General features: G+C 41.1%; 1 protein-coding gene across 1 annotated transcript in view; it reads right to left on the bottom strand.

The window, feature by feature from the left end:
• Nucleotides 1-19,792, bottom strand: part of ttll7 (tubulin tyrosine ligase-like family, member 7) — a 60,053-nt gene extending 40,261 nt beyond the window's left edge. The window contains exons 1-8 of the mRNA XM_041040741.1: nucleotides 19,703-19,792; nucleotides 19,151-19,282; nucleotides 16,986-17,107; nucleotides 14,779-14,846; nucleotides 14,269-14,427; nucleotides 10,141-10,357; nucleotides 7,839-8,003; nucleotides 4,804-4,962 (exon numbers count right to left, since the gene is read on the bottom strand). Coding sequence (XP_040896675.1) covers nucleotides 4,804-4,962; nucleotides 7,839-8,003; nucleotides 10,141-10,357; nucleotides 14,269-14,427; nucleotides 14,779-14,846; nucleotides 16,986-17,107; nucleotides 19,151-19,282; nucleotides 19,703-19,727 — 1,047 coding nt within the window. The 5' untranslated portion in view covers nucleotides 19,728-19,792. The remainder of the gene's footprint in view (nucleotides 1-4,803; nucleotides 4,963-7,838; nucleotides 8,004-10,140; nucleotides 10,358-14,268; nucleotides 14,428-14,778; nucleotides 14,847-16,985; nucleotides 17,108-19,150; nucleotides 19,283-19,702) is intronic.
• Between the last annotated feature and the right edge of the window lie 8,038 nt (nucleotides 19,793-27,830).

Genomic DNA, 27,830 nt, shown 5'->3' with positions numbered 1-27,830 from the left:
AAGCTATAAGGACATAAAATTTGGCAACCGAGCCACTATTTATTCCACACAGGAAATGAACAGTACTTTCAGAATTTGTAATTCATTTGCAATAGTAGTGTTGTGTTTGTGTGTTGGGGATGTGGGACAGAAAAAAAAAATTATCCATGTTTTTGTTTCTATGTGTATGTGTGTACCGTGGCATCTGTTTACTCTTGCTAGCGCAGATTACTCCCCACAAACACACCCCCAACACAAACAGGCACACACACACTCAAAAGAAAAGGAAGTCTGGATTATGTTGGCTCTGAGGGATGGACAGGCAAACCAAACTCATCTTGAAACAATTGGGGACAGAGCACTGAATGAGAGGAAAGTTGCAGGAAGGGGTGAAAGGAGGGAGGGGAGAGGTGGAGAATCACTGCCCTTGGGGGAGCAGTCCAGCTGCAGTCTGTTGGTCTGTTGTTGGAATGCCCATTCACACACACACACAAACACACTGAGACACAAACAAACCCGTGCCACGGTTGACCTAACCATACCCGCCTCATTAGCTGCCAATCACTGTGCAGAACTCGTTCTAAAGAGCGGCAGGAAGGGTAGAAAGAAGGGAAAGAGATGGATGAGGAGATGGTAGGTATGTTGCAGCCACCAATAATCAAGTTGGTCCAGTGTTTTATGGCATCTTGATACTCAACAATGACGTGAATCACCATGAAAGTGGGCAGACAAGGATTCTTACGCTTCTTTTTATTTCTGTTTCTTACTGAATTGTTCTGTTTGTTTTATGCAGGATTCCTCCCTGCCTGTGTTGACTGAAAAGATGGGCCGTGGGCTGGACTTTGATGGTAAGCAGATCAGAATGGCCAACCACACACACACACACACCCCAGTGGACTATTCCCCGAGGGACAGAGACCACAAATTCACACAACAAGCAGAATCGGTTGCATGTCGTAGCTCTCACAGTGCACGTGTGTGTAAATAGTGCAGGCAAACACACACATAGTACCAAACACCACACATACTGACACAGCACAAATCAAACTCAGATTCAGACACACACTAACTCACACTCATTGACACACAAGCGCTCACTCTCACACACTAACTGTGGCCCTAACAAGCAAGCCGACCAGCCTTTGAGCCTAGAGCCCGGCACTAGAGACAGAGCTTCGCACGGACCAGGCAGGTTTCTAATTATTCGTGCTCACTACAAACACTTGTTTCTTCTTAGTTAGAGTTGACCAGCTGGAGTTTTTTTTTCTGTTGTGTGTGGGGGGAACAACTAAAAAAAAAAAAAAAAAAATTTAAAAAAGAGAGAAAGAAAAAAGAAGTGAGCCAGAGACAGTAATGAGGCTGGGCTTCAATCCACTGATCCTTGTTTTGGGGTGCGACACCCATCAGGGCCTCATGTGAACGATAAATTGTGCTCTCTGTTGAGTTTTGTTTCAGATACAAAGGGTGGAGTATTTAAAGAAATAGTTTTTAGTGTATATACTCCTCTTGTCCTTGCCCATCACCCACCAAACATACAGTAATATTTTTTCCGTTTTTCTCACTCCATTTGACATTATTTGTCATGCTGGCTTACAGCACACGGGCCCTGGATAAACTTGCAAACTTAAATGCACTCCTTCTGACTCACATTGGATTTGGAGACGCCTGATGTTCTCTTTGACCCCCGCACCCCAATTTTAAGACAGCACCACGTGCTAGCAGAATTCACGAGAAAAGCCTGTCATGAGGCAGTATCTGAACTAAAGTGAATATATGTGCATTTCTACATCAATTATGTTTTCCTTTGCATTTCGTTTTGCTTTTATTTTTATTTTGCTTTCAAAAGACAAAAAACAAAACACTCAATGAACCCCTCAAGCGAAAGCCTTGGCACTGACAATACAAACCACAGTCTAAGCAGACTGTGTGTGTGTGTGTGTGTGTGAATGCGTACTAGTGTGTGTGTGTGTGTGTATGCCTGTATGTGTGTGCACTCGTGTGTGTGTGTCTGTGTGAAGTGAAGATCACGGCTCAATGAAACGCCTTTCCTATACAAGACACAGATGCTGTCTGGGCTCGTTTAATGAAAGTGAACGTCTCCGGTTACGGCATTTGAGCAAGAGTGTGTATGTGTGTGTGTGTGTGCGCGCGCCTATGTCGTGCTGATGTTTTGAATGTCAATAGGAGGTAAAACTTGTGTTGAAAACCCCACTGAATTAAGATAAGGATCACACAAAAGCCTGTCTCTCTCTTTTTACCTTCTCTTCTCCCCTTTCTATACTTACTCTGAGCACAATGCGCCTGTTTGATGCCTGGCCTTGGTTTGAGAAACATCACTCTTTGCTTCTCTGTTTTCACCCCTGCGACAAGCTATTTAGCCAGTGTTCGCTGGTCTGTGGGTTGTTCCTCTTGAGTATCTGTATTTGTTATCAGTATATTTGCAATGATTTCTCTTTGTACTCTAGTGCTTACAAAGAGCCAGTGTACTGTATCTTCCACTGAGGTAAACATGTCCTTTAATCACAGGAGTTTGGAGTTGCACCATTTTGAATACATTGTCCAAAAAAAAACAAAACACTTGCTATTTTCTGGAGATGTAATTGAAGGATGTGAGAGGCAATCATGTTCCTCTTCTCTCTCCAGCCCGCTGCACACATGCAGAAAACGACAGACAAAAATACAAATACAAAGGGCAGGACTAATGTCATTTGACAGTTTCTTATATATGATACCATCTAGCTTTCAGGTACCCGACTGGCTTTGAGTTTACACAGGTTGAACTTTCATTTCCTGGCTGCAAGTTTGCATGTCCAACAACTAACTTTGACGTTTTAAAGAGTAAGAGAGGAAGATATTGTCGGAACAGCGGTCTGGGTAAAGCCCCAACAAGGCGTGGCACACATAATTCACAGTGACACCAATAAGGTAACCTGAGAGGTGAAGTCCACAAATTTAAAACAAGCCTGTAAGACCTAGACTGTGTTTCAATTCCTGACACAATTTTTACTGTTTTGGGACTCAGGGGGGTGACAGAAATGAACAATAAAAAATGGTGAAATGGGGTGAAATAGATTCAATTTACCTCAAAATGTTGCAAAGTGATCTCCTGAAAAAATAAATTTGGACTTGAGGGATTGCCATAGGGTACCATTTGTGGCAACCAGCCTATGGGCCTGGCTGCGTGTTGCGTTCCAGGCTGAATGGGAACGAACACTGACAGGCTAAGAAGTGGTAATAAAGTTATTTTCAGGCTTGACAGCATACTCAGTGAGGATCTGAGAAGGGGTCTCTATGCTTGCAAGTATCCCCTGACTAATCAGTTGAATTTTGGAAATAAATGATTGTTGCTGTAAATGTTGCGTGAAAGAGAAGCACGGCTGTGTGTGTGTGTGTGCGTGGGATGTTAATTGATGAGAGTTATAGAGAGCTGCTAGTAGCACAGGGGGGATCATTACTACTGGAGTGGAACAACTGCATTCACGGCTGTTTGCTATGTCTCATACACATTTATACACACACACAAAGTGAACACATACTGTCACAGTGCACCAGCAATCAAAAGGAACACCACTTTTACTCTTTCTTGTTCATCTTTTTGTCATACAGTACAATTGTTCAACCATACAAAAAAGAGTCAGGTAGGGTAATTATATCACTAATTCCATGATGACTCTTCTGAAAACACCAACCGACTGTCAAATGTCACACTTTTTTTTTTCTCCTCCAAATCAGAGGCTTTTGGAAATTGTAAGCTTTATTTTGGGTTGGCATGATGGGGAAAAACAAACAATTATCCCAGAGGCATTTCCCATTCCTTGACTCAATTTGTGGGAAGGGAGTGGGGGGGGCACACAGCCACTTTGGGTTAAAGGATTTAGGTCACACTTTAACTGACTGGCTGACATCAGAACGGTGAGAAAGAAATCCTGGAGTGGACTCTGAACTTGAATCTGTCTCCTGAATGACTGACACTTGAGAGACTGACATCGAGAGAATGAGGGTGTCTTGCTAGTCAACCTACCATCCTGACCTATATTTTCGTACCCTGCGTGCATGTGTACCTTTGTATGAGGAGGAGGGGTATTTGTCTTGTCTTATACGCTGCAGTGTATGCACGGATTTCTGTATGCATGTGTGGGCGTGTATGAATGCACACATCCATGTAATTATGTGTGCATGCTTGTGTTTGTGTGCGTTCCTTCCATTTAACATTGGATTGTGTCTCTCCTGGTGTTCGGAGGTGCGCAAACACATGCTTGAGATTGTGTGGGTGTCTGTGTGTGTTTCTGTGCACCAGGGATGAGAGTGTGTAAGCAAAATCAGTGTGTGTTTATGCTTTCTGTCAGTGTATGGCAACGTCTCCCTCTTTCCTGCTGATGCCACATTATTTCAGTTTAGGAGCCGCTGTCACTTTAGTAGCAGCATAGACAGGTGAGACTCCACAGACTGCAGCCCTCCTCCTTCTGGCTGATACACATACATACCCTCAAAAAAATTTTTTATAAATCACAGATGTAAGACTCCAACTGTTTTTTCATTATTTTTCAGTGTGTTAAAATTTAAAAACATTATTATGATTGACATTGCTACATAAAAATAAAAACTGAAATGAATAAGAATTACTTTGAAATTAAAAAATCCCAAATTAATAAACAGTGCCTTTAAAAAAATAAAGAAATGAAATAAATACTCTTTTACTTTACTTTTTTGTTTTGCAAAAAAATCCTATTGAAAATGCAGTTCTTGCCAGCAACAGCATGTTAAAAAAATTTCGCCATTTCACAAACCACACACATAAACACACACACACAGATGAAGTTGTACCTCCAGTAGCCAGGGTTTGAGTTTGCGGTCCAGGATGATGTCAAAGCCCAGGACCTCAAAACAGACACTGTCGCTCCCTGGTGGCTGGCCGGGGCGACACATGCGGTAGGCGTGCAGCACATGAGGCTCAGCCACTATTAATGTCTTTACCACCAGCTCCTGGCAGGACACAAACACAAAGAGAGAGAGAATCACCAAGCTGAGCTGACAACAAGAACACAAAATCTCATTTATTCATTTTACCATTTACATTCATTCTTAAAAAGCCATAGGCTGCAACTTTTTAAAGTTGCTGATTAAAGATCTTTTTTAACATAAAAATTATGCAATTAAGAATTCTGCTCTTATTGCTAGTTGCAACTGCAGACAAAAGCTAGAACATTTAGATTTAGGATTAAACTAAATGAAGCAACCTGTCTCCAGATACCATCAGTGTAAAAGCTGGGGAGAAACAAAGCGTTACAGGCACAGAGCCTTTTGAATTTCACCCACACACACACACACACACACTTCTACTCTATGTTGGTGGTGGTCCATCTGTGTGGCTCCCAGCCTGTGTGTGTTTGCATGGATGTTTACTGGCCGCTACCTGCCTGCCTACTCCCACTGTGTAAGTGGGTAAATATGCTCACTCCTGACACACACACACTACACAAAGCTTCTCCTCACCAGACAGGCCCCACGCAGTTCTGCTGGCCTTCAGTTTGCCCAGTCCAGTCTGACTGCTGGGTGCAGAAGAGGGGTATGGTGGTCTGGCTCTGGCCTGATAAGCTGCACCCCCCCCCCCCCCAACTTTTCTATCTGTCTGTCGCTCACACACCTCCATCCATCTATCCATCCACCCGTCTGACCCACAGGCTGCCCAGCACAAACACCTGCTCCCACTACCGCCATTTATGCCTAAAGTCCCTGCACTGGCTGGTGTGTGTGTGTGTGAGTGTCTTTGTCCTTCCCCCGTCACCTCCCTCCAAATCCTGAGCCCCCAGCACTGGACACTGCCTAGCACTGTGCATGTGTTTTGTTAGCTTTGAGCTTAAATGGTTTTATAAGCCTCTTTATTTATTTATTTTTTATGTTTTTATTTTTTTAATCTCATCTGCATACATTTGTGTATAATTAATTTTTTAAATCTCTGTTTTAATAATATCACTGCTCTTTCTAACTGTACTTAGTGACATGTTCTGGTGGGGGTTTTTTTTTACATCAAAAATTGAGAACTATGTCAAACTAAATTGTGAAAACAAAACAAAAAAAGTATATATATATATATATAAAATATTATATTAATGAAACCCTTGAAACTCTCCATGTTAAATGTCAGTCTGTGTCTACTAGGACAACTTGAGAATTTTTATTTGTCCAAGCGACTTAAAAAAGCCAACCTTTATTGTTTCACAGTGCCCACCAGAAAGCAACAGACCTAGGAGATCAAAAAAGAAGCATTGTTGTCACTGGTACTACCCGAGTGGACAACTGTTTTATTGCACAGACTAAATACAAAGATTTGCTTCACAATTCTAAAATAAAACTTATTGAAATTGTGTACAGGATTACACCTCTTTAGACTTTGGCAAAAAATATAAAACGTAAGCTACAATTACTGCTGAATTTTTGTGCCACTGTGTGTGTGTGTGTGTGGTGTGTGTGTGTGTGTGTGTGTGTGTGTGTGTGGTGTGGTGTGTGTGTGTGTGTGTGCGTGTGCGTGCGTGCGTGCATGCGTGTGTGTGTGTGCATGTGAGTGTGTTTGTGTGTGGTTATTAGCAAATATAAAGATCCATATCTAGCCCATTTGTAGTCAGGCACAGCTCTCAAAATTACACCTACATAAAAAGCTGTGGCTTTGCTGGTCAAACCTTGGACACTCTACCCCATACAGCACATCAATAATAACTCAATATGAAAGAGATGCTGGCGTTTCACATGAAAAAAAAACATATACATGATATTCTTATCCCCCACCGATAATCTTTTGGCAAACAAACTCTCTGACTCTCTGACCGTGACCGTTGGCAGAAAGAGTCAGGACGGCCTGCTAGGTCTGTACAGGAATAAATTGTTAGAGGAGAGATGAAAAGAAAAGGAGGGAGAAGAGTGAGCAGAGAGCATAAATAGAGAGATGAAACAAAGCACAGTATGTGAGTGCGAACAGACAGCACTAACACCAAAGTGGTGCAACTTCTGAAGAACAGTGTAGAGAAAAAATGGTGTGAGAAACCAAGAGAAAAGGAGACCGGTCTTGCGGAGTCAGAGGGTGACACTCTGGCGTGCTACTGAAAACAAAGATGAGAGAGAAAGAAAGAGAAGTTAAGAGAAGAAAGTGAAATAAATAAAGAGAAACTTTAGTGCCTTGACAAAATGGAGCACATGGAGAGATTATACAAGATGGATAAGAGAAGAGAATAAAGAAGAAGAAATGTTACCATAAGAGCTTTGCAAAACAGGCAAAGCGCTGGCCAAAATACCTACTGTAGTCTCAAAAGCCACATTTTTCAACATGAACACAAAGAAAAGTAAAAGCTGATGAAGAGAAGAAATATAAGATCGCCATGTGGAGAGGATGATAACTAATGGGATTTAATTTTGAGGTTGAATGCTTGTACTAAAATACTAGAAACAGAAAGACATCCTCCAAACAGACACTGATGAAAGAAAATGAACAAAGTAAAGGTGTTGGGATGAGCTGAGAGTAGTTCCAGATAGTGAGAGCTCACCCTCCAGGAATGATGTTTTCATTGAGCTCTTCCTGGAGTTAAACAAAAGCTCTGAAGCTCACAGAATTACTGTCATAACAAATCATATCAACCCTTTGCTTTTCCACTTGTGTAGTGTGTGCAACTTGTGTTGGTTAGAAGGAACAGCATGTGTATATATGAGTGTACGCTCACAGATTACACTTACGGATGTACGCATGTGTTGTTTGCATTTGTGGTGTGTTTTGTTATCATTGCTTTTACAGAAGTACACATTCACCACAATATGTCTCAATGTAACTGTGTATCTGTGTTTGCGTCTGTTTGGGTGGACTACCCACGTACCGAAACGTCTCCCCAGAACTTGGCCACATCGTAATCATTGGTACGGAGGAACTCAGTGAACCAGCTGATGGACCTCTTGCTCCCTTTGTCCACTGTCTCGTCTCGCTCGAAGTTCTCATTGTGTTTGTTCACTGAGTAGTTGGTCAGATGCATGTAGAGCTGGCTCTGTGGAGACAAAAGGGAGTTTGGAGGGCCTTTACACATTAGACATTTACATACGCATGTTGACATCTGTCTCTGGCTAACCATTTCTAGATTGATCTGATTTGAAAGCAGCACAACAACTTCATAAAGTATCTCTTGTATTGCAACATAGATCTGAGAGAAACAGGCAGGATTTTAGATGCTGAATGTACTACACTTAACATTACTAGCATCATCTAGATGATAACAAAACAAGCCTTGCCCTTTTCTTTAATACTGAAAAATACAGCATATTTTAAGACAGTTTTTAGCAGATGGGGTGGATTGCTGAGTCAAAGGTCTGTGATGTACTTAAGAGCGAGTGAACTTGTTTCTATAAACTCTGACAACATTAAAAATCTAATGTCATAGCAACAGCAGATTATATTTGCACCAGATGGCATGTTTTGTTTGTTGCTGCATAAAAATGATCTTCTTCTTTCCCCTGAATTTCTTTATTTACTGAGCTGTTCTTTTTTTTTCCCCAATCCCAGCTAGATGTACCCATACCTTAAAGTTGTCCAGTACAAGAAAAAGCTAATGCTAATACCTACAAATAATGCCACTGAAACAAAGGGGGTGGCAGTGCAATGGTAAATACAATCAAATGTTTTAAAACATGGTGTGTTTACTGTATATTGTACTTAAATAGCCATGGTACCTGTGACGGTTCTCTCATGTGTAATTATACCTTCGTCGGTGATGATAATCATCACAGCAAACAACATCCTCAGGGGTGTTCATTCTGTTATCTCTACAGAGGCACTAAGACATGATGTGATGTAAAACATTTTCTCCAAAATAAAATGGGTAGACAAAAATAAGGCAAGAAACAAAAACAAAACAAACTAGTCCCTTGGCAACAACCAAGGATGTGCAGACAACTTGCTGTGCTATTTAAGAAAAGTCAATGCTGTATTCTAAAAATGTGTCTTAGGTGATGCCCTTACGGGAACAAATGATCAACAGCAGAACAATTTAATCACAGATCATCAAAATGTCAAGCAGTCAGAGATAAGAGGAGTCAGAGAGTGACACAGTTCCCACAGTGCATGGTTAAATACGTCACTGAGTGGTTGACTATAACCAGCCATTGTGTAACCCTGTTGTATCCCTCTCTTTAAACACTATCCCTCACAATTGAAGACAATACATCCTTGTCCTTAGCCTACAAGGTAATAACACTGTGACCGCAGGCCACTCCAGCCCCTGATGGCTGTCTGGGAGCCACTCTCTGTGGGATTGAACATCCATCTCCATGGCATGACTCACTCCATCATGTGCCACAGACTGGGTAAGACAATACACACTTGTCTCACAGGAGGGGTCCAGTGTGTCTATGTGTTCGTGTGTGTGTTCACGTTTTAGATAAGCATCAAACTTGATAGGAAGCTGTGTTTGTGTGGGTCTGTGTGTGTGTGTGTGTGTGTGTGTGTGTGTGTGTGTGTGTGTGTGTGTGTGTGTGTGTGTGTGTGTGTGTGTGTGTGTGTGTGTGTGTGTGTGTGTGTGTGTGTGTGTGAGAGTATACATCACATCATCAGCAGCAGACTGTGCTTCAGCAGGTGCAGAACCTCAAGGCAAATATGAGCGGCTTGATATTACAAGAGACATCTGGCAAGTGGACATTTACGCTCAGTTGTGTGCATACAGTATGCCTGCACATTCTGTGTGTGTGTGTGTGTGTGTGTGTACAATATACCTTACAGCTGTCTGCATTTGGGCACTGTTGACCATGTATATGAATGAATGTATGTTTTTTTTTATCATACAACCTCTGTCCTCCTGTGTGTTTGTGTGTCTAATTTTTGATTATGTCGAGCTGCAAGAGAGCATAGCTCCAGTTCATGGCAAATACATTGTTCTGTGAATCTACTTCTACAATCTGTCCGTAGTGCATTTCTGACTGACCTGATTGGCCACACTCTAGGTACTGAATATACTTTGTAATATAATCCCACAAACAGTTGTGTGCACGTTGTCTACAACTCCTCAGACCAGTCTTGCGCACAGATGGCACACTGTCACTGTTATTATTATAATAAATTTGCTTTGAGAAATGCTACACAAATTTAGGCCATCATTGTCAGTATTATTATCAGTAGTACTGATTGTGACTCACCAGGTTGGCCTCACTGGGTGCATGGTACTTCTCTGTGCCCATGCGAACCAGGCCGTCGTTGTAGAGGAAAATGCGAAGTGGGTCGCAGGAAGTGACAAGGATGTAGATGCGCAGGTCAAACTTGTAGCCCTCCATCAGGAAGGGCTTGTCCAGGTACTCCTGAACGATAAAGTGCTCCTGGGCTGGCAACTTCTCACAGTTACGGATAAGCGAGATCCTGGATAGACAGAAACTTTATTAATCCTCGGGGGGGAAATTGGGGTGTCGTCAGCAGCATAATAAAATATGGCATAGTAAAGACAAAAAAGATAATTAAAAAAATGATAGATGGGAGCATAGCAGGGACCATGAACATGACTGATGACATTGGCACTGTCTTATATATGTGCTGAAGCAAAAAAAATTGAGCCAAACAGTATACAGATTTTATGGCATTCAACACAATATTTCATTTCAAAGTCATCTGGAAAAGTTCTGGAAAAGACATATTTCTGGGATGCCACATCTGCCTATTCTGGTGATACTTTCAGTCTTCACATCCAAGATTTACTTTTCCCTGCTTCTGTAAGTAATGGATGCTAAGCATAATAATCTACAGGAGTAACACATGCAATCAGTATAATAAGTACGTAATGTGCATGGAATGATTTTTACATTTACATTAAAGACGTTTAGCCCTTAGGAGTGAAAGGGTCAGAGCCGTGGTGCCCTGATGGTATTCGTGTGACCTTCCACTGCAACAGAACCTTCACTGAAAACATATGTAAATGAGTGCACTCGGCATGCCTCAGATCTAGTTTGAGCAGGACAAGCTGTTTGGCGCTGTGGGGCACTGAACGTTCCAAATATTTTGTTAGCCTGGTCATTACCTGGGCTTCTAAATAAAACAGATGAAAAATAAATGTACAAAAAAAGCAGACAGGTACAATACAAATGCTGGTTTGTTTGAGCAATACTCTGCGAGCATCTGGAGAACATTGTGATTTTCTGAAGCAGAACTCCACTCTGTCTCAATGGCACAGTGCATCAAATGCTGTAGCAGGGTCTTTTTGCTGTGGCCAGGTTAATAGGAGCAGACACCGTGCTCCCTTTCAACCTCCACTCTAATTCATTTGCTTTGGTCTCATGTCACTGGCACTCAGGCCTTATAGTATGCAGGCCACTGCTAGCTGAACTCACGAATGAGTTTTGTTAGTTTGTGTGCATCTATGTGGCTGTGCACGCAAGGGTTAGGGGCAATATTTTTAAAACTTTGTGTATGTGAAAGTGTGTATGTCTGTCCATATGTGTGTGGGTGTGTGAATGTGCGCAGGGAGGGTGAGGGGTCGTTTTTAAACAATCTTCCACTATGCGCATGCAACAAGACTGACCTGTATCACCATCACTCATAGTTAAGGCAGACTTGGGCTTAATTGGTTACATGCACAGCCTGGAAGGCTCCATTATACACATGCAAGCAGGCACACCACACACACACAAACACAATATTTGGCCAAGATGTAAAGACTTGATTGTTCAAAAAGTACAGTCTGAGGTACTGAGATATTGTGGCACCAAGCCACCAGAGGGCAAACATTGTTCTGCTCTGTGGCTTCTGTAATCACCGCCAGAGCACACACACACACATATATATATATATAAACAGGTAACAGGTTTTAATATTGTGGCTGATCAGTGTACAGTATCTTGGGAACAGTGCAGTCTATGTTCTTGTAATTCAGATGACTCTAATGAAGCAAAAACACTGGAGCATTGTAGATGAGCTTCTGAGGAAGCTTTCACCCGTAGCATAATGATGTTGTTACCTTGGGTTTATCAATCACCACTGGCTACCACCAACTAAAAGACTGGTGTATTGTACACGAGCTCTTCATTGACTTGCTTATCACCGCTCTCGAACGGAAAAGAACAGGGAGTATTTGATGGGAGCCTGACCGACGATGTGAGGGGCCTTGCTAACTGGCAGACAGCAAGCTGAATGATGAAGACAGGGTTAACAGTGTTAGTTAGTCGAGGAGGAGTAGCTGAGGAGAAGACGACATGATTGATGAGCTGGGGTGTCAGATAATCACGGCCCACTCTCCCCTGCCTATTTAATTTGGCACCGGAGGGGATCTCGCCTTTTTAAGCCCCACACGCGCTTTTATTTTGTTTCCCTTATAACAAGCTGCGCTTCAGACACAAACAATAACTTCATTTAGTTGGCCGACGGAAAAATAAATTACAGGGGGTAGATATAACTTAATTTCCTGCCGCGTCACACCATGCAAAAAAATAGAGAAAAATCTAATCTTGTGAGCCGCCTGCCGTTGAGTGGTCGAGCTAAACTCATCATCTTTCATATTCTTAATGTATTGCAATAATTCAGCCTTTGCTGCCTTTTATTCTTTAATAAATAAGGGCTTAGTGCAGCATGGAGTTATAAGTAATGCTCACATTATACCAGAAAGGACAAATTCAAAGAGAATGAGAGGGAGAGGTGAAGCACAATGAGCCATTTATACTTCAATATCCCCACCTATTGGTGCCAGTGATGAATGCACTCTAAACTAGTTCTTCATACATGCGCTTCAGGGATCACATTTTCAAAGAATAAGCAGTCAACAAGAATGCTGAATACTGTTTTGCAGTCTGAGAAGTTGCAACGTATTCCAAAGTGCTCAAGAGAGGAACGTGCAATGTGCAAAGGAAAAACACATTTTTTCAGAGGACCCTCTATTTTAGCTAAATCATAGCACATAGTAAACCAAAAGCCTGGCTTTTAGTTTACATTTTACCTTATGAAACAGAATTATTTGTAAAACCAACCACACTTGAATTGTTGAATTTGAAACCACTTGACATTTGTGCTTTATTTCAGTCTTGTCTATGTGGCCTTGGCCTCCACATAGGTCAAATTGCAGCTGATTATAATTCTGTTTTTAGTGTGAGATGAGTTGGTTTGGCTCATACATAAAACATTAGAATCAGTTACAGAGGTTATTTTAGAGAGAGAGTTTAGGATATTTGTGTTTATTTCGCAAATATTAACTGAACGGTTGCATCCATTCGTTTTCTTGAGTCATTTATCTTGGTCAGAGAAGTCCGAATGTTTCTTTCCCCAGAGAGCTTCCCTATTTCCATTAACTCCTCCTAAGAAGGAACTGTAAGTGGTACCTAGAACACCTCCAAAAGCCAGGGAGCTTTCTTACTAGATGAACAAACCATCTCAAATGTCTCCTCTCAAAGTAAAGGAGCTTAAAAGTCAATACCAACCCCATGTTCACTCAGGCTTATGATGTTCAGTTATGTTGACATTAAGAAAGAAGAGAGTAAATTCAGAATGTTTTTTGTAATGTTTTGTCCACCATTGTTCACACACATTAGGTGGACACACACTTCTTTGACATGGCAACAAAAACAAAACAGTTTACGCTTTGCTAAAAGTGCACTGATTGCTGGGATTTAGACTGTAAAGGTGTACCTAATAAACCGGTCGGTGTACCAGTAGAAATGTGACATCAGAACCTGAGCTGTCTTTACATCACAATCACAAAGATAGGCTCTTACTCTATGGGGACTGAAAGTATGAAATATGCATTCAGGTACCACTGCCTGCTCATCTTTTGATAAAGAGATGCTATTGAGAGACAGAGTACCCTGCAGCAGCCATCTTGATCCATTTTCTAGTCAGACTGGTCTCTGCTGATGGTGCCTCATAAAGGAATCCAATAATCACATGCAGAGACCTTCAGGGAAGGAACTACAGTAACTGCCAGGGACCCTGTGTGTGTGTGTGTGTCCTCCACTGGCAGCGATAACCTCTGATTTATGAAGAGTGTGACCATCGAGGACAATGAGGCCAACAATGAGCTCCACCACACCCTCTCAGCTCAAATACTCAATCTGGTCCCAGCCATAATGCTATTTCCATAGACACCCATGTCAGGGTCACAGACCTCTTATTGCCTTGTTTTGTTGTGCTTGTCCTCTATTTGCTCTACTGCTAATTTCCTCCTTCTCTCACTCACTCTCTTGCTTTCTATCCTCTCCTTCAGTCATTCTCTCCCTCTTGCCATGGCTCCCCCTGTCAGTCTTATAGTCAATGTGTTAGATTGCTCAGGGGCAACTTGCTGGCCTCTGACCTACCCGTGACCCATGGCTCCATTGGCAGGTTTGACAATAAAGGTCTTCTGCTTGCGTTTCCTGCGTAGCTCTTTAACGTAGTTCTGGAACTGAGTGTACTCGGCGGGGAAGATCCAGGTTTTGGGTATGAAGCTGTACTCCTGAGGCTGGCACTTGATCATTCTGGAGAGACGACAGGAGGTGTGTGGGAGTAAGGTGATTGTATTGCTTTCACAAAATCAACATGTTCTACTTTTAAAATCATCATGGAGTCTTATATGTTTTAAAATGATAATTTACATTTTTCTTGTTTTTATGACAGTAAATATACTTTCTCTGCTTTTACAGCTGTGTCTTTTACTTTTTTGGCTTTTATTTGGCTTGTAATAGTGGAATGCTACAAGTAAGCTGTAAGTTCTAAGAGTGCCAGCTGGCTAAACACTGACTTTTGAAATGCTCTTACTTTTGCACATCTGTAGCTGAACCAAAGTACTCTAATTCTAATCTAAGTGTTGAGAGAGACAGAAAACTTACTTGGACATGTTTCTTGCTAGGCAGTCTTTCCGGCAGATTTCGCCCATGCCAGGGAAATGGTTAATTCTCTGCAGAGGGACAGGCAGACATAATAATATTGTTAGGGCCATTACGCCACTCAATTCCACCCCCACCCCTTCATAAAAATGAGCACATTAAAGGCAGCAACCTGAAGTGAGCTTACAATGTCCTGACATTTATGCCCAATTACGGACTCAAAACAAAAAGGTGACGCTGAGACCTTTCTCAACCCTTATTTAGTTTACCGTGTTTTTTTATACTTTAAAGGTTGGGGAGGGAAGAGGCGAAGAAAAAAAAAAAGATCAATCTCAACTCCGAGGGGCCGAGGTAATTGGTTCTGCATCGCAAGCTCCTGCAGTGACAGTTGAATGAATTGCTTTGAATGCGTCGAAAGGGGGGTGAGGGGTAAAGGAAAAACTCTGGATTTTCTGTATTCTTTGACCAAATGAGCCTGAACAGGGGCGTTAATTAGGCTCGTATGAACTGAAACTTGACAGCAAACTCTCACAGTACATCACTAAAAGGAAAAAATTAACAGAGGAAGAGAGAGAGAAAAAAAACAAGAACGTAGAGTGTAAAAGGAATCCGTGATTATTATCCAAACGAGACAGACGTAATTAGGGATTCGGAAGAATTGCACAATTATGCCAATGCCGCGAGACGACGTGGCTTGTGAGGGGAAATCAAAACCAATTGTTGAGGGACTTCTACTTTTCTTCTGAGAAATTATCTCATGAAACACCACAGCAGCGCAAGGGAGCAAGTGAAAACAATTGCCAGCAAATCACCAGTTCTATGTGAAACATTAGCCACATTTCTACACGTTAAGCTGTTACAGTATTTGTAATATTCAATCTACTTAGCTGAACTCTTGCTGCCCCTATCCTAACAAGCCATACTCTTTCTGACTAGTCTGTGATTTAATCGATCATTAGTGCCCAGTCTAATCAAATAAGCACTCGGGAAGATGGATGGCTAACGCTCGGAGCAGAGGGGGAACAGCCAAGTTCACTCAGCAGGACAGGGAGGTCAAACAGAGGTGAAATCTCTCTCAGACTGGTACACAGAACTGAGAGCAACCCTTGTTGTTTAGGCCTGTCTTATCAACATCACTAGTGGCATTTGAAACCTGCCCCACCACCACTTGCTGCTCACAACTTGTCAGTCTACCTGTCAATCTTCCCATCTGTCTCTGTGTCCACCCCTTCCTCCTATTTGCTATTCTCTCTCTTACCTCCCAGGGTAGGAGGAAAAGCAGATAGGCAGATTCAGATTCCATCTGTACATCTTCACTTTTCACTTCTTTGCTTCTACCAGCTCCATTGGCCCCAAATTTCTCTATATACTATCTCCTTTATCCATATTGTATATCCATGTGTATATCTAATAGAATTATTTTTATGCTTTCATACACGAGATTTTGCTGTAGCAAAAGTGTCTTTGTGACCAAATGAGCTTGAAAAAGGGTTTGATATCTGGTAACAGGGACAGATTTAAGGTGTAATTGCTTTATCTCAATATAATTAGATTTTTGACAGTAAGTATGAACAAACCTTTTGTAACAGTTCAGATTTAATCATATTTTTGTGAAAAATATTTAGAGGCTTGGGAGAAGAACTTGCATCACAGGGGTTTAGTGGTTTGTTCCCCCAGCAAGTGTACAAAGAAACATTTCTAGGAATGCTTTGTGCTCAAAGAAACTGCAGAAAATCACGTATAACCAAAGGAGTATTTGAAGGAAAGGATTTGGTTTTCTTTATCAAAAAGGCATTTAGATAAAATTGTCAGGGTTACAGTAGATGTCATGTCTGTTTCATCGTTTATATCCCTTTTTCTATTGCACTGCACTTTCATCTCTTTCACCTTTTCTCTTAGGGAATCCTTGGGGAAACTTCTACCTCACTTTGCCTATTAGTGATATACACATTTAAAGGCATGTTAGTTTGTTTATAATGTTAAGTCCTTAAAACATTTAATTCCCAAAGTTACATACATCTACTGGGAGCTCATAAGAGAGCTGATCAGTATCATAATCTTTGGCTGTTTGCCTCTGAGCAGCTTAATTGGAGCACACAAAAAAGGTAAAATCCAGATTCAGTGCAGCAACTGGATCTGACACTCGCTCTATTCTCTAACCTCTAAGCTATGAAGGCATTTTGACTTGACACGGTAGCCATGCAGTATACCTGATAGTTCCTGAGCTCAGCGATTTTTTCATGCTGCACAGCCGAGTCATTCCAGATGAGGTTGGCAGTCTCGTCGTCATCCCGGGCCTTGATAAAGTCCATCTCATTGATGACAATACGAACTGGGGGAATAAAACTCATTAGACTGTATTCCATCAACAGAATGAGCAAATCAGTCATTTAAATAAACTTCATACACTTACTTTAGGGGGAAAAAAACTAAAGAACCACATTCCTAATGACAAAGCAACCCACTGATATAGATACAAAATAAGATGTGATTTAGACCCACAAATGAAATATTTCTACTTTATAGATCAGTGTTTCATTAAACCTTGTGCTAGGAAAGAGAGATGAGTCCATAAATTTGAGAAAAATTAGTCCAGGAGATCATAGATCAAAAAGCTCACAGAAATATTTACCATTCATGGAATGGTTGCAGAGAAGCCAATCGTAATGCCTCTCTTCAAAAAGATAAATTAATTGTCTGTAATGCATTCAAATCCCACTGGAAACCCCATAATATGAGAGATACGTGGCAAGCCCATTTTGACATTAATCCAACAACTATTCATTATTCATTGAGTAATGAAAAATTCATATGCCCTAACGAAATGCGGTATTAATTAATTTCTTGAAAGCCTTCACAAACCTGGAGAAGGCTTGCCTAATGTTGCATGATGGCACTTGAATGGGAAAAGGATGGTTCCGATGTAACTTCATCCATCTGTTAACGTCGGCAGAGGCTAACAGTGTTTTGCTAACTGGAACAGGGAGGGTTTACATCACAGCAGGCATATGCTTACAGTTACCAGCAGGGGCTTTGAGTACAAAGCTATAATCAATCCTTTCTTTTACACCTAACTAAACAGGTATCCTTAGGGCCAGAGTTTACATTCCCTGCTCAGTGGGTGTAAAGCAAATTTCCAACACCATATTCCCTGACCTTTAACCTTTACCTGTAATACTATAAATTCTGAAACAAAAAAAGACAAGTGCAAAAAAGTAACAGCAAAAATGAGCCATCCATCTGGCCCTTAGTGTTAATTTTCCTTCAAAATAGCCCTGCGCTACCCTCAGAATGGCCACTGTGAGGGTCTCGTCACAGCTAGCAAACTGACTCACAGCTAGATTCCCATCTACCTACAGGATCCCGGCAGCCCCTAACTTCTACTTGCTGCTGCTGACTCTTTAGTTTCATAGGTTGTAGTTCACCCCTGAGAGCTCTGCTGCCACACAATATACAGAGCATGAGAGGAGTGCTTACTATGCTCTTTTGGCCCTTCTCAAAAAAAAAAAACTCACTGCCAAGTTAAATTACCTCAATAAAGATTTATGTATGTATGCAAGGCCGAACTGTCTCTGTGTGAACCGTTTCACTGGACTGTAAGTTTAATTTAAGACATTACATAACAACAACCTCCTTTAAACAATCAGCCATCAGCAAATTAGATTTTATTGTTTAGACAACATTGTGATTGGATTTGCTGTGTTTTGAGGGACTCACTGAGCCATTCTGAGTGCTGTTTCTAAAATTAATATACAGTTCAGTGTGTTACAGTACATCAATCTTACCTGCAGGACTACCCAAAACACTGGTCTTGTTCACTTACTCAATTTTTATTCAAAAAACCAAAATATAAATTCAGAAGCTTGAAATTGGCTGGGGCTTTCTGTTATACACACTGTTGTTAGATCTGACATACATTTTAAAGCTTACCAAACAAGACCAATTCATTTACTGTAATGTTTGTTAATGTTAATAGTGCTTCCCAAGTGCCTATGTTAGCAGTATCCTAAGAAAAAAAAACACCAATACTAAAACTACAACCACTTGCACTGCTACAAAATCATTTCAGGCTACTCCCTTGTTTTCTAACAACAAACATCAATACTTGAATAATATACACCAGTGAAAGGGTTTCACCACCCATCTGGCAGAAAGCATCTCTTCATCTTACATTGCTTCTTAGTTGAGACGAACTGTGATCAAACGCTATTTTATCTTTGAAGGATGACATTTCTGTAGTGTATATGCCTGTTTTAACGCCTTCTCAAACCTGTTTTTAATCATGTCTGAAAATCTTTCTTGAACATTTTTGTGCATTGCTGTTGTTACTGTAATTTGAAAGCACTTCAGCATCATCAGAGACAGGTTACAGTACCAATTTCATATTTGGTGCCAGCGACATTGGCGGTGATGGTGCCTTTTTTCTTTTTGGTGTGCACCTTCCTCTTCCCGCTGCTCTGGTAGGAGCCCACAGATGGCCCGTTCATGGGGGACGCTCCTTGATCCTCTGGAGGAGGAGACAGCATACAACAAAACTAGATACAGTCACAGCTTATGCTCTAGACAGGGAGGGGGCAGGAGTTGCTGGAGTCTTCCAATATATTTCCGTCATTTCTGCAGGGGATTGAATGGGGTTTGTTTATGGGGAATATAAATAAATAAATAAGGGGTTGAGTTATAGCTACATGCATCATGATCTTTTTACCGTTACCTGTATGCGTGTGTGTGTGTGTGGCGGGGGGGCTCTATGCATGAGAGTACAGTACAGATGAAGAGGCAGGCAGGTACATGTATGAGCAGGTGGCCAGGTGTATGTGTACTTATGAGCAAGACAGTGTATGTACAAAAATATGCCCAACCAACTAACCATCTAACACAATAACCCTGTAATTTGAAAAGAGTTGAGAACTGAACTTCTCTTACTCACCTCCATCATTGGGAGGGGAGGGCATCTCAGGGGCTGGAGTAGAGAGGGAGCAAGCCAAGCTTTCTGCCAGGCTTGGTGGACAGGCCTCGCAGGACACTCACAGCACCCTCCAAGGGCTCTCACACTTGTACTAGTTAGTCTTCCCTGTCTTGGGCTGTATGGACAATGTGGTTCAGGGTGGTAGAATGGATCATCTGAGAATCTCCCCAGCGCCTTTCAGCAGCATAAACAGCAGCAGTATAGTCTCAGTGGGCAGGGGAGTTTTAAGGGGGGAAAGCAGTGGTGGGGAAGAGTGGGAGGGGGAGGGCTTCTCAGGGGTCTATACAGCCCCAGCTTATTTACAGCCCCAAGAGGAGAAAGGAAGGGAGGGGGTGGACAGAGGGATGGATAGGAATGCCTGTGGAGGAGAAGGAAAAAGATATTTTACAGCTGCAGAAAAGCTCATAGGGTGTCAACAGTGCACTATGTGCATTAGTGTGTATTGTCTTGCTACTGCAGTGCATTGGACATGGTTTAAAAGTAAAGCAGCAGCACACAGGCCTAACACAGTCTACATCAGTCAATCTGACACCATAGCAGTTTAGGGAGAAATCTGTACAGCTTTGACACTGCAGCACTACTAGTGAAATAATCTAAAGCTGTGTGATGTCCGCTGAATTAATTGGTATTCCATGGAACCATTGTGAAATATTAATGTGGTTGTCAAGTAAAGGGTTTGCAGCATCTGGGTTTCATTGTATGGCTGGGAGGTCACTTCATTCAAACAGATGGCTTCTTTACAGTGGTTTGTTAAAAGGATGCTCCAGGCTATGAACAGTGGGGGAAATTAACACAAGTCACCAGCCAGATTCTGTTATTGTTTGGCTGTGGTCTGAGTGTGTGTCATCAAACCGTTTTTGGAGGTAATCAACCAATGCTGAGATGTCCTGTCCCGTAAAATATTTGTTAGCTGGAATAGCATAATGACTCAGTGGTTAACAATGCTGCCTCACAGCAAGCAAGGACTGTTTGAGTCCCTGTCTTCTTTGTGTGGGGTTGGCACGTTATTCTTTTGTCACCGTGGGTTCAGGTGCTCAAGATTCCTCCCATTTTCATAAACAAAGCAGCATTCAGGTGGACTGAAAGACTCCTAACTGCCCACAGCTGTGAATCTGTGTGACTCCATCCAGTGATGGACTGGATGGCCATAAATTGTTTCCCCACCTTAAACTACTTGCAACAATTCCAGCAGCTCATGATTCTCCCAAATTAAATAGTGCATGTAGCTGCAAAATCTTTAGGCACAATGATCCATATTAATGGACGAGGGGTTGGAACCTGTCCTCCCTTAACTGGTCACAAGATAAATCTGAAGGGTTGTGAGATCATTACCAGGAGATAAACATATTTTGGATACACAAAATGAAGTATATTTATCTATGTTACTCTAATCTTTCCTTTTCTTGTGACCTACTGGACAGTTTTACTTCTTCAAGTCATATTATTCAAATAAAATAAGGGAAAAATAAATTGACCTGGCCAAACCTATAAACATATCCAACCAGTGCAAAGCAGTCGCACAAAAACAATGCCTCTTTTTCAGGGGTCACAGGCCAAAACATCTGGAAACAACTGCCATATAAGAGTTTTTATGAATAGAATAGTGTTTTAAAAGTTTCATGTTTGCTGGCAAATGCTTCGAGGGGTAACCTTGGTGAATTCCATATGATGATTGCATGCAAGCAAGGCAGTGTCCCATTCAACCTCTTCCTGTGGTTGAAAAAGGGAAATTCAGAAATTCTAATCAAGATGTTGTGATTTTGCGGGGGAAGAATAATCAAGACCAAACATGGAGCTAAACAAATGCAGGGTATCAGTCCATGGAATATCGTGACACATATAAATCCCACGTAAATCATAAATCATAGGTAGCATAAACTGGTTAGGTTACATCTACAATACACTGTCTCATGAAGCCTCTTTCACATTTCATAAAGAGATCAACAGTAGCCTCTAGTGGTGAGAATATACTAAAAAGCCCTTTTCCTATCTACCAGTGTTTATTGTCCACCCCCAAATACACCAGAAGGTACACATATACACATTGGAAGATATGCACACAAGCTAACTTGAAAAAGCAACTGTGTCGATTTGATCAGCATCCTCTGGACAAATCAGAATGGGGAAACAATCCAATCACATAACTTGATCACTCAGCAGTCAGCCTCTTGGTCTGCCTGTGGTAAGCACATTGATCCTGAAGAAGCCAGAGACTGGGGTGAGATCAGCAGAGAGGGGGAGAGCAGCAACAAAGAGTCAGAGTGATAAAGTGAGGCAAGCTGTGCTGTTGACAACCTGCCCCCACCTCCCATTGGTGTACTGGCTCTCTGTACAGGAGACAGAGAACAGTGTCTCTATAGGTGCACCGGACCTTGGTGTCATGTAAACCCTCAGGAACAAGGGGTGATCTGACAGGCACATACGATACAACTAAACAACTACAAACACACAAACAACTAGAGCACACATGCATTCTCTAATGCAAGCAATCTCTGAAAAATACACACAGTTCCCAGACAAGAGTAGTGGTGTTAATCCTAATTGTTTTGCGCAATATTACAGCGTTATTAATCTTCATTATTCAAAGAACAATAATTTTATTGCATTTATTATTATAACTATATATCTCTATGTGGAGCTTGCACCTGTTAAAATAGAGGAGTTTTTCCTCACCACTGTGGCCAAGTTTGCTCTGTTTGAGCATAGGGTAATGTTGGGCCTCAGTAACTAATATAAAGAATACGATCTAGACCTGCTCTAGGTGAAAAGTACCTTGAGATAACTTCTGTTATGATTTGGCCGACATGACTTGAGCTTAAAGTTTTATCAACACTGCACACCAGCATCTTAATTATTTTAAGCCACAGCAGACATTCTGAATGAAAAGAAATGTTTCAATATTGCTATTTTTGCCAATATTAATAATTATTAATGGTGTAAACCCCACTGCTTCACATCTTCAGCTTCAAAGAGCTACTATTTTTGAATTAAGAGTCCAAACTTTTAAGACATACGAATATATACTTCAAAGAGTCTGCTAGAAAATTATGTTTGCTAGCAGACGCTTCAGTTTTAAAATATCTCCACTTGCACCTCTTAGAGTAAAATGTCAATACGGTTTTCTATCTAAGCTTGTTTGCCTGGCAACCATTTAAGGTCACAGATGAGGCACTTTGGTAACGCACTGATGGATGACCTAGTAAAAAGAGGCTCTCTCATGTTCATTTGTCTTAGTGGTTATCAACCACAAGAGGGCCTAGTTTTACTTGCATTCACATGAAAGAAGTGGGATTTCAATGTAACCAGTTGCCAGATAAGAGTAACTATAATCACTCACTGATAGAGGCCTAAAGCGGGATATCCTGTTGTCCTGTTTGAATTCAGCTCAGTGACCATCTTCATATGTCATGCCCTTCCTTTATTTTCAATCCTTGTCAAATGTCCAGCCTAATAAAGTAAAAATGTTTCAGTGTTAATCAATATCATACTGCACTGTCCTTCATAAAATGCTACACTTTGCTGAAGCATCTTTAAACTGCTTTACTTGGATGTTTTTTTTTTTTTGTTTGTTTTTTTGCCATTTCTGTCAACGTTCTGGCTGCTCAAATTTCTACTTAAAGATTTTTGTGGAGAATTCAGCATGAGAACATCCAAAAAATGGGTTTGTGGTTTTTTATAAGCATTCCTCGCCATTACATTTTATTACTAGCAATAAAAAACATCATCACAACTAATCCGTCAGTCAAGTAATAGCTAAAAAATCTTATCTAAATCCCTTCCACTAAGTCTACCACTAATTGTCTGATGTAGTGGCACTTGCTGTCCAACAGAGTGAGCCAGAGGGCCACAACAGAAGAGCTGAATGGGCAGAGCTCTTGTGGATGCTGAGCTCATGCACTTCCCCTCTGCCACACAACACAGAAAGGCTTCATTGTAGAGAGTCAGCTCTACATGCTGCTCATCTGCATCATCCTCTGTTGCACTGACCCTAAATGCATGACAAACGCACGTCTGTCTTTCAGGACATTGTTATTCACAGTCTTCCTCTTATTATCCCGTACAAGTTGGTAACGTGTGTGCCACATTGTGTCACATATCTGTACGTCATGTTTCTCTCTCAAGAATAAATATTTTGTCTGCAGCATTTGAGCTACATCACAAACATTTACTGGAACAAAACAAACCGAAAACAAAGAGGCTCAAGTTCAAAACTCTACCAAGAAATTCATCTTCACACACATCACCACTATCATAACGCAATGGCACTTCAAAAATGCTTTTATATCAAAAGCAAATCCACAAAGACAGCACAAATAGCTCTAATATAAGTGTGCCAAAGGAAATGCTAAACCAAAGCAGCAGACTCTGTGGTGTCACACCTATTACACAAGTCCCTTCTACAAACCAGCGGTGCATCCCCTAGGGGTTTGTTTTATGTTCTCCCTGCCTTACATGAAACTACATCTAGAAAGCAGTCATCAAATAGAGAATCAATAGAGAGGCTTGGGGAAACACCACTTTGCCTTGTTTTAAAGAGCAGGATTTGCAGACACAAGTTCTTTTCTGTACAGTACATGAGCTGTGCACTGATCTTGCCACTACAGCAGAGCTGAGACCTCAGGGTATGTACAACCATTCAAAAGGGCAGAGACACTGGCTAAGAAAGGAGACATGTTGTACTATTACACATCCTTGACTGAAAAGCAAATGTAAACAAAGGAATTTACAAGTAGAAAATGGACCTTTTGTCATATAAATAGTATAAACGCTTTACACTGGACATTTTCTTACACTAAAAACGCACAATGGCAAAGTCATGCTACAACTTCAAGATCTAAAACATACAATATATGTACAATATCCCTTTTGTAAAACCTATTTCTGCTTCTGTCCTTATCTATTTGGCCACTACCACCACACTGTCCTCCCAGTAAAAATGATAGCTGAGTTTGCAGACTACTCTCATAGGAAAGTAGTTGGTTGAGAATTGCCAGTGGAACTAAAATTAGCTTGAACCAGTGACCCATCTCTGGCTTCATCCCTTCTTCCAAATAAGAGGAGGAACAAGTGTGGGAGCTGTCAGCCCACAGGGTCCTGAAATAAATCAACAAACGGCTGAATGTTAAGCTAACTTTGTCAGAGGGAATCTACAGAGATGCAGGCACAATGGTCAAATGCAAAATTCAGACACTGCTGTATAAATGCTATTAAAAAATGTTATTTACAATCTTATATATACAATCTTGCCTGATCTTTTTTTTTCTGTAAGACAAAGTGGAGAAAATAACGTATGGTTTCCACAGTGTGCATGTAGGTGTTTTGTTCAGAAGCACTGCACTGTTGTAACACAGTAAGCTTTGTATGTGTGGAGGTGTATTACCAGCACATATGAATATGAGTTCAACAAAGTGCAGACAATCTGTTCTGTTTTCTTACTTAATCCTGTCTGACCATCACCAGATAAGGCTTGGTTTTGGTAAGTGGTCTGCAGTTGAAAAAGCCAAGCAAGGGTCTGTAGGTACGTGAGAGGTCAAAACTCATTAAAAAGGAAAGGTCCCTGTCAAGCAAAACCTACAAGCCGGAAAAAAACAAACCCACTGCTCACATGGACAATAATATGAACTTTGATGAAAAGCAAGACTACTCTCCTAAGTGGGTTTGCTGTCAGAGGTAACCATTGTTCTATGTAATTTAAAAAATGTATACCTGATGAACAATGTAGAAGTCAAGTCTATGGAGTGAACAAGTAGACCAAATCTATTTGCGTTTATGGTCTTCTCTGGCTTTAGAAGCGTCAAAGAGCAACTAAGCCTAACTACTTTGATACTGCACTTGCCATGAATGCTGCAATGAATATCCCATGTTAAATAAAAAAAAAAAACTTCAGGAAGCCAACTGTCATCTGCGTGAGAATAAGAGATTACATATATCATTTCCCTCTTAAGAGCCTTAGGGTAGGATGCCATGCAGAACTCATATGTTATGCTGTTGCTGTTATCATGTAATCCATCTGCTCTGTTGGGAATGGTCATCTCCAGGGTGCTCTATCAGCATGTGGTCTGTAAGTGGCACACTGGACTATAAACAGTGCAGAAAAAATCAAATGGCTCTTTAAACACTGCATCCCTCATGCAGTCTACCAGGCTCTAAGCACCCAAAGATGCACATGAGCAATAGGTTTTGCATGTCTAGACAGATTTCTCAAGGGTTCTTGCAAAGCTAACCTGAGCTAAGAAGCTATGCTACTAAGAGCGAGGGCACCTTTGCCTGTCAAAGAAAAGCAGTCAATATGGTATCTTCCAGATCACTGGAAGGATGGATTGTAGGCCATCCCCCTTTAAACATACTATGTTTCTGAATTAGCTCAAACTGGATTTCTTAAATCTTGAGTTTAATTTATATGGATATTAGGGTTTTCAAGGAAATAGGTTGCACTCACAGCTTAAATGTCATATAGTCTAAGCATATGTACTATTGCTATGAATTAGTTGCTAACAAGCAATAGCTAACGTTAGGTCGCTAGCCACTTGTATAGGTCAGGTGGAAGGATCAAACAAGGAAACGATCCAGCAGTGCTGCTATCCAGTGAACTTGCTGTCATTAAATGAAGCGTCACAGCAGCGTTAACGTTTAACTGCACCGCGAATGGGGGTATTTCAGTTTTCTACAAAAAAAAAAAAAAATCCTGAATGAGATACCGTCTAATAATAACAAAGGAAACATAATGACCCTGCACTATACAATTAGCATAGCCCCGCTAACGCGCAAAGGATGTAGAGGCGAAAGCGGAGCAGCCTTTTAAACGTTACCTTATTTATTCCAGTGCAGTGCTTTGGTGGTCTCATCCGTACGACACTGCCGCCGTTAAGAGAAACACTGTGGTCTCTTTAGAGAGGCCGTCCCGTCAAAAGAATATTTTCAAGACTAAAATAGTGTTTATGGCGTATAAAGACGTTACTACTGAAAACTGACAAACAAAAAATCAGTCTCTTGTAGTCCCCTTGTGCTGCTACGAGTGCAGGACCGAGTCCATGGGCAAAACCATTCACCGTGTGAGAGGGGGGAACCTGAACGAAGTGCTGAAGTTTGCATTCTCAATCTGGTACCAACATGACATTTAGTGCACTGTGGGGCGTACGTGTTAAGTCAGCACATTTTATTTCCAGCCATTAGCTCACAATGAGGAGGAAACAAATGTCTTACCATAGCTGCGAGTTATTTTTCCTGCACCCTTAGCTCATTGTTTAACGTGGGTCTCGGTGCGGCTCTTCCTCCACTACTCGTTGATACATACACAGGGAAGCTACCTAGCAACAATGTGTCGCTGGCCATGGTGCTAAAAACAACCCAGCTGTTAATGGGCGCGACCGGCTCAGAGGTCATTAACGTGCCATTCCCTACTTATTTTCTACAATATTAGTCACAGCAAAAATGGATATAGTGGATATATTCCTCACAATGTTCCAAAGACTTGTGCTTCATATATATATTTCAGTAAACTATATATACTTACCAAATATTAGTTTATGCACATTTACGTGACGTGTGAAGTTTTTCGCCAGATTTGAGTTGATTTGAGTTAATATGATAATTTTGCAGTTGTTTCCACTCTTTTTATTCATTCATTCATGTACTGATCTATTTCAGAGGTAAAGGGAACAGATGCTTCTGAAGTTGGGAGGGTTGGCTGAGGTTAAACTATGATTCAAACTGTATATGGCTCATTTCGTACAAACAAATTCAGTGTGCTTCACATGAAAGCAGAAACACTAGATGGAAGAACTGGTACACAAAGCCACCAAACATAGAAGACGTAGTTGGTAGCCTGCCTCTAACCCTGCGTGTTACATTTACACTGTATGCACATTTTACACCCATAGCCTTTATGTCTCAGATTTAAGTAAAAATCTGTTGCTAATCATCTTCTATGATCCATTTTCTTTTTTCAAAATGACAGTTTCATCTCTTGTCTGAACACCATATTTGTAAGAACATGCATGTGGATAAAACTAATTAGAATAATGTTTAGCTATGAGTGTGTACTTCAGCAACAACAACAAAAATAATATTAATAATAATAATAACAATA

Source organism: Toxotes jaculatrix, chromosome 6 (assembly GCF_017976425.1).
Source record: "Toxotes jaculatrix isolate fToxJac2 chromosome 6, fToxJac2.pri, whole genome shotgun sequence".
Lineage (NCBI taxonomy): Eukaryota > Metazoa > Chordata > Actinopteri > Toxotidae > Toxotes > Toxotes jaculatrix.
The sequence above is the reverse complement of the archived record's forward strand: the minus strand, read 5'-3'. Positions and strand labels throughout refer to the sequence as shown.